General features: G+C 40.8%; 1 protein-coding gene and 1 long non-coding RNA gene across 4 annotated transcripts; one reads left to right on the top strand and one right to left on the bottom strand.

Moving 5' to 3' along the window:
* Positions 1-450: 450 nt before the first annotated feature.
* LOC127977929 (hepatoma-derived growth factor-related protein 3-like) lies at positions 451-5,329 on the bottom strand. 3 transcript variants are annotated; one of them, XM_052583159.1, is made up of 7 exons: positions 5,089-5,329; positions 4,050-4,126; positions 3,841-3,979; positions 3,482-3,616; positions 1,754-1,891; positions 1,256-1,327; positions 451-732 (listed from the first exon to the last, which is right to left on the bottom strand). In XM_052583159.1, the coding sequence occupies exons 1-6, from the start codon at positions 5,170-5,172 to the stop codon at positions 1,298-1,300; spliced, it is 603 nt and encodes a 200-aa protein (XP_052439119.1). In that variant the 5' UTR covers positions 5,173-5,329; the 3' UTR covers positions 451-732; positions 1,256-1,297. The 3 variants fall into 3 exon arrangements, with proteins under 3 accessions (XP_052439119.1, XP_052439121.1, XP_052439120.1); XM_052583161.1 differs by having other exon boundaries at positions 1,256-1,324; XM_052583160.1 differs by having other exon boundaries at positions 451-1,324.
* LOC127977930 (uncharacterized) lies at positions 5,245-8,769 on the top strand. The gene is made up of 2 exons (XR_008158382.1): positions 5,245-5,373; positions 5,662-8,769. It is a non-coding gene; the product is annotated as an uncharacterized LOC127977930 (long non-coding RNA).
* The last annotated feature ends 4,896 nt before the right edge of the window (positions 8,770-13,665 follow it).

Here is a 13,665-nt window from a genome sequence, read left to right as displayed (position 1 = left end):
AATGATCTGAGCTGAATTTGGTGAATATGTAACTCTAACCCATCACCATGATATCAATGCATGTGTAAAACTCCTTTTACAGAAAAAAACGACTAATGTGTAAAATGACTGGGAAGCATTCAACTCTGCCCCCCCAAAAATACCTCTTTATTTTAGGCTAAACCATTCAGATTCAGATACCAGTCCAAAATAAATTCTGATGCATTAAATAAGAATGATTCAATCTATCAAACAAACTTTGGCCACATTAACATTTGTCCCTAAAAACAATGTCCACTATCATTTGTGTGGGACTCCTGGTCATCAGGTTCTTACTGTATGTATGTGTGTGTGTGTGACAGAAAAAGATTATAATGTGTGTGAGTTTGTAAGCAATCAGGAGAATGACATTTGATCAGAACTGAGCACTACTACATAAAGACACATAAAGGCAGAGAAAAGAGAAAACACTTGCATTCCAATGAGTTTATTCTGTAAAATTCTTGTCAATAAACAGGAAAAACAGATTACATGTAGCTACAAACTTCGAAAATGCAACATGTATGAGGAATAAAATGAAAACCACATTGGTGTCATCTACTATCATCAAAAATAAATAGAATATATTCTTTATATAAACAAAGATAAGAAATAAAAATTAACAAATCAAGGGCAAGTTTTCCATTGGGAAGAGAACTGGATCAGCGCCGTCTGACGAAACGGACAGAAGAACATCATCAGAACAGAACACAGCTACGGAATGGAAACAGAAGTCAGCATGCCACTAGAAAAGCTAGAAAACAACCAACCCACCAACACACGAACGGATATTTCACATCTTAAAAACATGAACAGTACCTCTAGTGTCGGGATAATAGCATAGAGCTCCTAGAATCTACTCCCAAATCAAATCTTACAGAGATAATGCAGTTACTGCGACACTGTTTGTCACGATACTTCATACGGATTCTACGGTTTCCACCCATTTTTTTTCTCTGATTATGTAAAAGTGTTAAAGATGGCCAAGTCGTTTAAAAGATGAACGTCTGGCCTACAATGTGTTTGTTCACTGTAAAAGAAAGAAATCTGAAGCACAGCAGGAGAGGAATGAGAGCTGTTCGTCTGCCGCAAGTCTAAAGCTAAACTCGAAATCAAAACAGTGGAAAAGAATGACGGTCGTTTGCTTGTGGCTCCTGGACTGTACGTGTGTGTGTGTGTGTTTGACTGAACCAGATAATAATGTGTGGGAGTCATCAGCATAATAAGATGCATTTACAATATCACATATCAGTGCCACGAGCCGGCGTCCGGCGACCGTCTAGTGATCCTCTCGGAGCGACAGATTCTGCTGGAAGAGAGAAGAGCAGCCGTCAGACACTCGTTCAGCTGTGATCTGGACAACACACACGCTCCTGGATCTAACATCTTTTGATGATGTCGGGTCGAGGAATATTCCTCCCTGATGCCACGCTCGTCACACGCCGGTGTTCAGCAGCAGTGTGAGCACAGATCATTATTAGCCACTGTTACGGTGTACTTATCAAGCATATTAATGAAAATCAGGGGGCTAGTCTAACTTAAACTTTTAAAGTCAGTGATAAAAAGGGAGAATGGTCTTAACCTGATACAAATAATGAAGTCTGATCACGTTGGTCGAAGTAGTGGCTGTATATTTATGCGATGGCCCTAATGAACTCGCTGCGGTCTGCATTACTGAATCACTTCTGTCCTGATGATGAAATCAAGAAGATGGTCTCCTGTTCTTCACACTTACCCCTTGACTGCACGTCTTGTCTGACGAGTTCTGGATGTTGTTGTCATGGTCACCAGCCTCTGATCCGCTCCTCTGCTCCTCTTTGCCATCCTTCTCCAGATCTTCATCCGAACTCTTCCTGGACAGCTTGGACGACATCTAGGAGAAGGTCATAGTAAAAAAAACAGGCTTCATTCTCACACCTGTGCAGTTGCGTGATCACAGCGCTACGCTAGCAGCTCGCTAAACTTCACTACATATATGAGGGCGCGGGACTCTATTGCTAGGCAACAGCTGTTGCTAAGCGAGGGCTCGGCGGGAGGGATGCTCAGATCCACTCTCACTTCACAGACTGAGAGACGCAGACTCAGGTGAACGGATGCATCAAGAGCGTGAAGAACAGATCTCAGACACTGAGTATGATGGGCTCGTATCTCACACACCCGTTCACTGTGTGACTGTGGTCCTGTGCATATTCTGCCCCCTGCTGAACTGGAGCCTGAAGTGACCTTTAGCGTCACCTAACACATTCATCCATATAATCAATATAATCATACAACCATATAATTTGGGAAGCACTGGTCTAGAGCCAACTCCGTCCACCGCCCATATTTTTGCATATAATGCTGCAAAATTACTATTTAAATATGAATCTTGCATGTTCTGCATGTCTCTGTGTGAATGAATGGTACAGACACAGTTTCTATACTACACACATACTGACGTGTGCACGGTCGCTGTGTTTTCAGCACATGCCTTCTCATAAATACATTGCTCTGAGAGTCATGTCATGAGGATTTGACAGTTTCATTTCAGTAAAACTATTATATCATATGCATAGGCTACAGAAACTTAAAAGGTTCTCAGGGAAACCCGTCAAAATATAAGTTCGGAAGCTTAAAGACACTGTCAGAAAAGACTAAACATACTACTACTACTTCTACTACAATTACTACCACTTTTGTTTAAAAGTATAAATCACAAAATAGAATATTTCTTCCATGTTTTACTTTGAATAGTAAACCCCTTTGTTTGCCAAAAAAGTAAAGAGTTATGTTTTATGCCTTCATTTGCACTGTACATTAAATTAAAATGGAAATTTCTAGTGTCACACAGGCCAAGATTAGGTGACAAAAATGTTGAAATTTTAACAGGCTATTGTACTGTGTGTGTCTATAACAGGCTAATCGTGTCATAGTTTCATGAAGATAGTTGTGGTCTTCTTAAATTCTTCATTGGAACTATGAAGACAAATTCATTATCTACACTTATTACATTGTGATTTTTTTATTTTTGTTAATCCATTGATATGCATGAGATGATGAACTGAATAGTAACCTCAACTGTTGTAGGTTATACTTTAGTCATCAGAATAGAATTAATGAGGAATTATGAGTGGTTATGCTAGTATACATATATTTCTAGCATGGGAATTATTGAAGTCAAATACTTACATTTCCCCAAGCTGTTAATCTATAGTAGTTTTCAAAGTTTTAACTCTCTCTATATATTACTCTTGTTGCTGACGGATGCACAGAGGAAGACAAGAGTAAGAAGTGCAGCGTCTCAGAACTACTGTACACTCACAGTTTTTGTAAGAGCCTTTGTGTTCATTAATTTGATATATATTTATAAAAGCTATATATTGGTTCAAAATATCCGTGATCATTCAACTTGATATGTAATAATCAGTACTGGCCCTGAAAAGCACATATCGGGCAACCCCTAGTTCAATAGCCACTCAGGTACCTTACAGGATGCACTTTTTTTCCGCTTGGATCCGACCTTGTCACTCTTCATCTTCCCCTCGTCCTCCTCACTGCTGGCATCAGCCGCATTCCCTCCTTCTCCCTCAGTTTCAGATGAGCTCTGCTGCTGCATCACCTGGAGCAAAAGTACAGTCAGACGGACACAGGTGTGGGTCAGACGGACACAGGTGCGGGTCAGACGGACACAGGTGCGGGTCAGACGGACACTGGTGCGGGTCAGACGGACACCGGTGCGGGTCAGACGGACACCGGTGCGGGTCAGACGGACACCGGTGCGGGTCAGACGGACACCGGTGAGGGTCAGATGGACAGACAGACTCGCACCACTGCTCTACTCACCTGGAAACCAGTGAATTTGACGCCAGGGTTGTTTTCAATCTCCCACAGGCCTTCATTAAACCCTTTCCTCTTGTTCGACTTGCCAAACTTGTCTTTGTACTCCTTGTAGGGCAGCAGGTCTTTAGGGCCCAGGAAGGCACTGTGGAGACACACACTGATTACTGCTGCTTTATACATTTCACTGAATCACAAACACACTCCAGACTTACGTCTCATGGGTACCAAAGAAGAAGATGGGGTATTTGTTAGCTGGCGGCTTCACGGCTCCCTCCGGCAGCTCGTCGATCTAAAGGATCAGGAGAAAACAGTTAAACTCTGATCAGGAACTTTATTCTGAATGGCAGTTTTACACAGGTTTTCATCCATAATTCTACAGATCGGCTCTGGTCCAGTTAAACTTATGCATTTTACCTTATATCACATTATAGATGCTGTACATGCTTGTTGTCTTTAAGAATGCGTCTCAGTGAGACTCGAAGCAGCACTTTGTGGATCCGGTGAAACATGCTACCTAACAGATTGTACCAAAAAATGTCATTTTTTTTAAATGATAAGTTTAAGGTTGGGTAGGTTCAGGGTAGAGTTAGTAAATGGACATAAAAAAGCCTCAAACCACAGAATGCTGGTAGCACAATCTAATGGGTAGCATTTTTGCTGTCGATCTGCTTAATAGGAGGTAGCACAATCTGAGCAGGTAACACAAATCGTCAGAAAGGATCTCACGGCGTCCATAACTATCAGAGACTGATCTGAGAACATAGTGGGTTGCTTTCGAGCGCGCGCACACACACACACACACACACACACACACACACACACACACACACGTAACGCTACGGTTCGCTCCCCACTGCTGCGGGTTCGAGTTCGGAGGAGCTCGGCTCTGAATGCACCGGTTCAGTTCCGGTCCCGCGCGGGCCAAACGGGCGCTTCACGGCCCAGATGAGGAACAGCCGCTGCGCCAATAACACAAACACACACCAACAGACCCAACACACCTCGAACCGAACCCGTCCCGAGAGTCAAACGCTCCGTAAACGTCTAAAATAACGCAGATCCCCTAACGACGAGAACGAGCTGATCATTTGACGGTACGCATAAAAACACGCTTTGTCGCTCTCGAACCACGAGCGCATTACGGTGCATTAGGTTCGCTTTCCCCCGGTTTCGGCCCGTGTGTGCAGCGGTCGCTCCACGCTCCGGTAACCGGCCTCTGCACTGCTCCGCTCGGCTGCAGCTCGTACTCACCCTCGCCGGCCAGTGCGGGTATCCCTTCATCTTGGCGAAAACCAGGTCTCCAGCTTTATATTCCCGGGGCCGTGGGCGAGCCATCGCGACACACACACTCACCGACGAGGAATACTACACGATGTTCCGCGGGTCTCGAGCTCAGCGGCGGAGGATCGACCATCAATGTTTTGATCGCAGTTTATAAGGAAATAAATAATGAAAGAGGAGAACGGGCCTGGAGAAACACCTCTTCCCTCTTCTTCTTCCTCCTAAACACTACAGCCCGATCCCTTCGCCGTTAGGGTACGTTTTATTTCCAACTTTTATTCTGTCATTTTGTTGCAGACAGACAAAAACAGCACGTTTCAATTCAGCATGAGTTTATTTTTTTAAAGGTGTGGGGGGTGTTCTGCTCGTCTGTGTTACAGTCCACAGACACTCACCTGTCATCACACAAACACAACTTCAGCATCTGAGTGCAACAATATTTCCAAAGCTCTAGTGAAGACTTTTCATGGACTTCAAATCAAAAGTTCAGGGAAAAGATTATTTTGCATTTGAGATCATTCCTACTAAACACATTCTCCACAGTTACCAAAAGGCTGACATTTCATGGATGTAAATGCAGAGCGACTGACTGATTTACAGTTTACAGAGCTCTCTCCACCCTCAATACCACGACTGAGGCACCGAACCCCCAACTGCTCCCAGGACACCGCAGCATAAATGATGCCCACCCGGATCCAGTACGTATCCAGACCAGATGGTGGATCAGCACCTAGAAAGGACCTCTACTGCCCTGAAAGACAGCGGAGACCAGGACAACTAGAGCCCAGATACAGATCCCCTGTAAAGACCTTGTCTCAGAGGAGCACCAGGACAAGACCACAGGAAACAGATGATTCTTCTGCACAATCTGACTTTGCTGCAGCCTGGAATTGAACTACTGGTTTCGTCTGGTCAGAGGAGAACTGACCCCAACTGAGTCTGGTTTCTCCCAAGGTTTTTTTCTCCATTCTGTCACCGATGGAGTTTCGGTTTCTCTGGTTTGCTTAGTCAGGGCACTTAATATCCTGTGATATCGTTGAGTTGATTGCACAGATACTGTTTCACGAGTTCACACTTACATATAATTAACTGAAGTATTATAATGCGTATTTGGCGTGCTGTCCGGGGAAGGGGCTCCGAGCTCGGGAATGGCCCGAACCTATAGTACCCCCCCCCCGTATATGAAAGTGTAACATGAACTCTAGTGGAGGAGATGGGGTGGAGGGGGGATGCTGATAAACCATCAATGGAGACAGGTAGGCTGATTCAGCTGTATTTATACCCTAAGGTTGATTATCTTGAGTGGTTCCACCTGTGCTAATTAGGTTAAGTATCTGACGTGCTTCTCCCGAACCTTGTTATGAAACTACATTTAAACTGAACTGAGATGGATGCTGACATCACTGAATTCAATTCATCACTTTTTTGCATCCCTGACACACTATTTTCCTATTTAATGCTGTTAAGTTGTTTTGTCACAATCTGTGTTGTTAAAAGCACTTCATAAATATGAATTGATGACAGCTATAACACACCCTCAACACTGCTCTTTTACCTCTGAAATATCATAAACACTTTAAACACATTACAGTCAGCAATTCACTTTTGCCCAATACCCAGATAACACTTTCCACTGCTTTCATCGCATGTCGGTTTACGTTTCAAATGTCCTAACCAGAGAATGACCTGGTGATTTGTAAATGTGTCTTTCTTGCATCGTCAGTTTCTGCTTTTTTTGGTTCATATAAACACTTCAGGATTAGTTATTGCCTGATTCTCAACAAACTGTTGGTCCAAGTGCATGTGTGCATGTGCAGAGTAAAGAGAGCACACAATTCTGTGAATAATTAGACTTTCAGTAGGCTAAATAAAAATAAATATAATAAAATAAGTCATAATTGCTTATTTTAGATCAAACTAGATCACATAGAGATTGAACTGCTCGGGTTTACAAAAGCAACAAAAAGAATGTAAAGAGCAAATCAGTTACGGTCTTTAGGATTGTAAAGATGCAGAACAGCCACCAAAGAAACATCATAATCAAGAGAATATTTTCACTCAAATCCCATATTAAGGTTCGATCATGTCTGAATGTTGGAGCTTTAGTGATCCTCATCCAACCCTTGACAGACCACGCTCTTAAAGCGGTGCAAGAATAATGATTTTAAATGTTTAAAAGAGACATTAACTGGCCATTACTGGTCACCCGATTCCTTAATGAGTAAAAACAAATGAATGTTAAGCCAAAAAAGTGTTAGTTAACAATGTGTTACTTTGAATTTCTTTGACAGACTGCAGTTTAACAATCACCCTTTACAGTGAATTACTGCTTTAGTTGTTGCCATTTGAGAATTTTCAATAATAATTGTCTTATTTAACATGACATCCATCAGTACCAGTGTACAGCAGGACAGTCTCTCTGACTTCAGATCAGTGGTGTCCAGGGATGGATCTGCTGGTCACAGTGTTGTTCTCCTGCAGGGGGCAGAAGCGTCCACTTCATCAGCACCTTCTGATCACATCCTACACTTTTACACAAGCCGTTCTTTTCATCATTCTTCACAGGATCCTCTGGAGCTAATAACTAACTGCTCACAGACTTCTTAGGTTCAGAGTTTATTTCAGTCATTTCATAGAAACAGCAACTTTGATTTAATGATTCAAACATAGTGCATCAAAATGTATTTTCTGTTAACTTTATTTTAAGGTGTCATTGTTTGGGGTATACTCAAAGAATGTTATATACTAGTTACTCCTTTCAAAAGCAATATTGTTACTTATTACTTTCTGGTAACAGTAACTAGTTACACTACTAGTTACATTACCTTGTCTTCACACCCCACATTTACATTTACATTTAATCATTTAGCAGACACTTTTATCCAAAGCGACTCACAAATGAGAACAACAGAAGCAGTCAGGTCAACAAGAGAACAACAACAGTATAGAAGGTTTTTTTTTTTTTTTTTTTATAAATGAAGACAAGAAAAGAAGGAAAAGTGCTAGTATTAGTTGGGTAAGTGCTGTCGAAAAAGATGAGTCTTTAGATGTTTCTTGAAAATGAGTAAAGACTCCGCTGTATGAACTGAGATTGGGAGGTCATTCCTCCAGCTGGACACAGTCCAGGAGAAGTTGTAACTGTGTATCTTCCACATAAAATTCACCCAGAATGCTACTAACAACATATTTCTGCCTCATCATTTGACCAAAATCCACACTGGATCAGTCAGGAGTGATGACAAACACTCAAAAGTGACTGAAAGTGACATTTAAGTAGAAGTGTTGTATAAATCTCACTAACTGTAATGTGTAGCTTGAAGCTAATTGTAATTTCTCTGATACCCATATACAATTATATTTCATTTTATATTTTATCAGATCACACAAGTTTGTAAGAAACTGTTTAATTTTCCCCAAAAGATTTTTAATTATAATAATATAATGTGGACTGTGGGTGGGATGTGAAGCCAGAGTAAAGTAAAGCCCCAACTTACACAACAGTTTTCTCATTTCCATTTCCTGTCAAGAGCACTATAATGCAATATTTATATCTGCTGTATGTAAGCTTTCCATATTCCACGCTTGTCTGCTGCACTGGGGACATCACATGCCTGTGCGAAAATTATGAAAATAAACCTAGAAATTATTTGATTGTTGGATTTTAAATCTGCAGGGTGGAGGCATCAAAAGTAACTAAATGGTTTCATGGATGGGAACTGTAATATTGTTACTGAAATCTTCTTAGTAATTAGTTACATTACTTGTTACTGCAAAAGTAATATTATTACAGTAACAAATTTACTGTCCAACACGTTACATGTGCTTACTATTACAGTAACACTAAATTACATACAAGTTACACTAAACCAAACACTAATCCTGACCCTAACCATAGAGTTAGTATGTGTAGTTAATTGATATAACTCTTAATGTTTAATTAAACTGTAACAAGAACACATTAAAATAAAGTTTAACCTATATATACACTATAGTACAGTATAGTACAGTATAGTACAGTATAGTGCCCTTCTCATACTGTGTGGGGGGGGGGTCTCCTTTACTCTCTCCAGCTGATGTGATGCTAACACAGTCGGTGTGAGAGCAGGAGGCAGTCTGTGGAGATGGGAACCAGCAGGTGATCTTTACTCACAGACTGACTGAATCATGGTTTTTAGTTTTTTAGTTTTAAGGACATTGGTTTAGAGAACAGTTTGTAAAGACGGCCCACCAGACCTGTGTTTCCTCACTTCTCCACAAGGTGGAGATGAAGACCCAATTATAAATGACTATGATTGGAACAAAAGGCAAGAAAATAAATTGATGAATGAATCTGACACATTATATGAATCCAAATGAATATATATGAACTTCGCACTTGCTGTTTGTTCATACATTTATAGTTTTTAGTGCTTTTCAAAGTCAGCAAATGCTTATCTGTTTCTTTTATGCTGCTGTTTGTGCTAGATTACTAAGAAGAGGGGATATTAAGTTTATTATATGAGTGAAGTGTATCATCTTCTCAGAGACTTTACATATTTATATAAAACAGGTAATACAGCGGCCCTGTGTGTGTTAGTGCTTTCATGTGAAGTTAGTAAATCCCAGTGTCTGAGCCGCACCAGAGGGAACGACACGATCGCAGCCAGAGGACGATGCCACACAGTCTGAGTAAATGATCTAAATGTTTGTCGTCTTTTTTACCCTGCAGCCTCGACACGGAGGGATTTCAGCCCCTCAGTGTGTGTAACGCAGCCAGAGTGAATTGTAGGAAATGAGCCAACTGACCAGTAAATAACAGTTGCCATGATGGCCACCCAAACGCCTGCGGAAACAGCGGTCAGACTCCACAATTTCAGCACTTAACACTTGGCTTGGCACATGACAGGTGTTTATTTCCCAGCACAGGGGGCTTGTACATTTGAATAGAGCTGCTGTCCTGGCCATCATCATCATCATCATCATCCTCACTGTAACACCATCATCATCTGAGCCTGATCATGTAGCCAGACAACATTAATCTGACCTTTACACTTTTCATCTTTACGTGTGTATAAGAGAAGAGCTATGGGGAAAAATGGAAGGACAGTAATGCAGATGTGTTTCTGCTCTCATCATTAGGTTTATCGAGTGAAATGCTTGTTGTTACTAAAGTTTTCCTCACATGATTTCCTGTGTATGGCGATGAACAGGTAATGCTTCATGATTTCAGATGTTCAGACAGCTCATCATAAGTTCATTAGGCTGAACCTCATCACTCCAGCAGTAATATATTTCACAGCTGTAAGCAGGTTTAGAAATGAAAATCTTCCCAACCAGCATCAGTGTACAGCATCCAGCCACAGCGTGCTCACCACACACCAGCTACAGGTCAGCTCAACAAAATATCATCATATTACCCCAATTTTACAGTCTCTGCACTGGCTACCTATTACGTTCTGTATCAATTACAAATTAAATTATCAATACTTACCTAAACTAAGGTCCTCTAAAGGAGGTAGATCTTTCTCACATTTGGCTCCCAAACTCTAGAATAGCCTTCCTGATAATGTTCGGGGTTCAGACACACTCTCTCTGTTTAAATCTAGATTAAAAACACATCTCTGTCGCCAAGCATTCGAATAATGTATCTCTTAAATCGTGAGTGTAGTTGCATCTGATCAAAGGTGCTTTCTTATTCTTTAGCTTGGGTTAAACTAATTCATTTTACTTTGCTGGATCAGCAGCTATGCTAATGATGTCTCTATTTGTTTCCAGGGACAGACTGGGACTAAAAAACGGCCCTGGACTTTGACTAAACCCGGCTCAAAGCAATCGGCGCGCTGAAACTCGACAACAGTCTTTCTGTGCCATCTTTGTGTTTAAACACAAAGTACTGTCAGGTATTTTGTCTTCTTCTGAGGGTGGTTTGACAAAAAACAAAACAAAACAAAAAAACTTTAGGATGTCATTATCTGACTTGGGGCGCTTAAAGTAATTTAAAGTTGAGGTAGAGTTGGTGCCTTTCTCTGCTCTTGGTCTAAGCTCAACCTGAATAAAAGCACAAAATACTTTTTAATATTAGCTACTGCATGTGGCATTTTACAGCTAAAATGTTGAAGTTTAGCTGTTTTAACTACTGTAATCATTAAAAATGTAGCAACCTGAATATCACTTCCTAACATCATCCCTAACAAGTAACTCTCTTTCTCCTCTCATGTTCAATACTTACCGTATTTTCCGGACTATAAATCACACTTTTTTCATAGTTTGGCTGGTCCTGCAACTTATAGTCAGGTGCGACTTATTTATCAAAATTAATTTGACATGAACCAAGAAAAATGATCAAATAGAAAACAGTACCGTCTCCAGCCGCGAGAGGGCGCTCTATGCTGCTCAGTGTAGACTACAGGAGCACTGAGCAGCATCTCTGGCAGCATAGAGCGCCCTCTCGTGGCTGTAGACGGTAGTGTTTACTCTTGGTTCTTGAGAAATGCAACTTACACTCCAGTGCGACTTATATGTTTTTTTTTCCTTGTCACGACGTATTTTTGGACTGGTACGACTTATAGTCCGAAAAATACAGTACTTGCCCTGGATCTGCCTGTGGAACCAGCTCATCTTTCTGTCCATTATCATCATCATCACCGGTGGCATGTTAATGCATAGCTGTCTGGCTCACTTCTTCCCTGCTGCTATTTGACTGCGAGGTGCTGCTGCTGGAAAATATTATATATTTCAGTTAGTTTGTGACATTTAGTGGCTTCACTATCTAAATTCCAAAAAATAAATTCTCTCCTTCTCAGCCCCACCCTTTTCTTTCCGTTTTTTTACCCGCGGCTGGGTTATGCACATTGTTTATTTCTATGCTTCTTCTGTCTAACGTCTTTGCTGTTGGTTTCTTCCTACTCTTCCACTTCTTCTTCTTATTATTTGGTGGCCACGGCCAGTGCAGATGGCATCCAACTTAAATGTGCATTGCTGCCACCTACAGTACTGGAGAATAAAACAGATTAGTTGGGGGAAAAAAACAGGTGATGACTGCGTGCGTGGTGGGTGGTGTGCCGGCCAGCCGGCCGTCCTGGAGTATCGGCCGTTCTGAAGAGATGATGCTGACCCTCAGAGGACCTCAGATGATGCTAACCCTGAATCAACAACAGAACTAACAAATATTGATACATGTGTGTCTGCATCATATAATAATTGCTGTTAATAATGTTCATCGTCTGGCTGACTATGTCTTGTATACATTTTCTGAAAATTCCTGTCATCGTGCACATAAACTGATCACCACTTATAAGCTTCTTCTAAATATTGTAGAAACGTAATTTTCTGTAAAGTTGCTTTGCAATGATTTGTATCATAAAAAGCGTTATACAAATAAACTTGAATTAAATTGAATTGAATAGAGATATTCAAGTGGATGGTGATTATAGGGAGGCCAAGATTGGCAAGGGCCAGTGGAGGGAATTTGGCCAGGACACCGGGGTAATACCCCTCCTCTTTACGAGAAGTGCCATGGGATTTTTATTAACCACAGAGAGTCAGGACCTCGGTTTAACGTCTCATTTGAAGGAAGGTGCTTTTTACAGTATAGTGTCCCCATCACTATAAAACTGGGATGTTAGGACCCACACAGACTTCAGGGTGAGCACTCGCTGCTGGTCTCACTTTACAGTTGATCAAAGAACCTCACAAATTGGAAGCATTTTTAAAGAGCAGGTCATATGGGTTTTTGAAAAATATCTCTTTTGCATGGTTTTTTTTTTTTTTTTGTGATTAACTTTTTTATTTTTAATTCCACAAAACAACATCAATTCAAACAAACAAAACAGGAAAGGGGAAGCAACAGACATTTCAATAATTTTACAATCTAAAAAAAAATAAAACGTTTGCAGTTGTTCAAGGATACCCCACAAATACAATTCAAACCGAGAGATGAGAGAGTGTTAGGCTGGTGCTGGTTCTGATTAAAAGTTAAGACAGAGTGTCTTTTGTCTGTTCTTCAGACATTACATTTGACATATTTGGGTTTACAAACTGTATTGTTTCATAAGTTAGTAAGCCCTGGGCTAAAATATCTACCATTATTTTTAGTGTTCACATTTTGGAAGCTAAACTTTAGCTGTGGGGATGATTTGCGAAGTGAAGTGTTTTTGTTATTATTGTAACAGATCGGATCACTAGTTTATTTTTATTCTTATGTAAAGGTGCTTTGTCAATTGTAGTGCTCGCAAACTAACTCAATCAAGGACTCCTCTCTGTGCCAATCACAACAGGCTTGGCCAGCTGACCAATCAGAGCAGAGTATGCTTATGGAAGAAAAGGGTTCTCTCCGAACTTGCTTGGAACAAATTGTTTCAAAATCATTGGCAAATGACTCTAATATTAAATGTATATACTGAGAAAATTACAATGTTTTCTGACCTAAGATGCATTTAAACATGTTCTAGGAGACTCTAACACAATATTAGCCCAAATACCATATGACCTGCTCTTTAAAGTGTGAACAAGTTAGTGCTTGTGGTGAAAAAGATGAAAAACAAAAAAACTTCCTCAACACTCTGCTGA

Source organism: Carassius gibelio, chromosome B18 (assembly GCF_023724105.1).
Source record: "Carassius gibelio isolate Cgi1373 ecotype wild population from Czech Republic chromosome B18, carGib1.2-hapl.c, whole genome shotgun sequence".
Taxonomy (NCBI): Eukaryota; Metazoa; Chordata; class Actinopteri; order Cypriniformes; family Cyprinidae; genus Carassius; species Carassius gibelio.
Note: the sequence above shows the minus strand (reverse complement) of the source record. Positions and strands in the feature narration are given on the sequence as shown.

Coding starts and splice junctions, on each gene's coding strand:
- LOC127977929 (XM_052583159.1), bottom strand. CDS start 5,172: ATGGCTCGCCCACGGCCCCGGGAATATAAAGCTGGAGACCTGGTTTTC. Junction 4,127..5,088: donor ACCCGCACTGGCCGGCGAGG/GTGAGTACGAGC, acceptor CTGATCCTTTAG/ATCGACGAGCTGCCGGAGGG. Junction 1,892..3,481: donor AAAAAAGTGCATCCTGTAAG/GTACCTGAGTGG, acceptor ACCTTCTCCTAG/ATGTCGTCCAAGCTGTCCAG.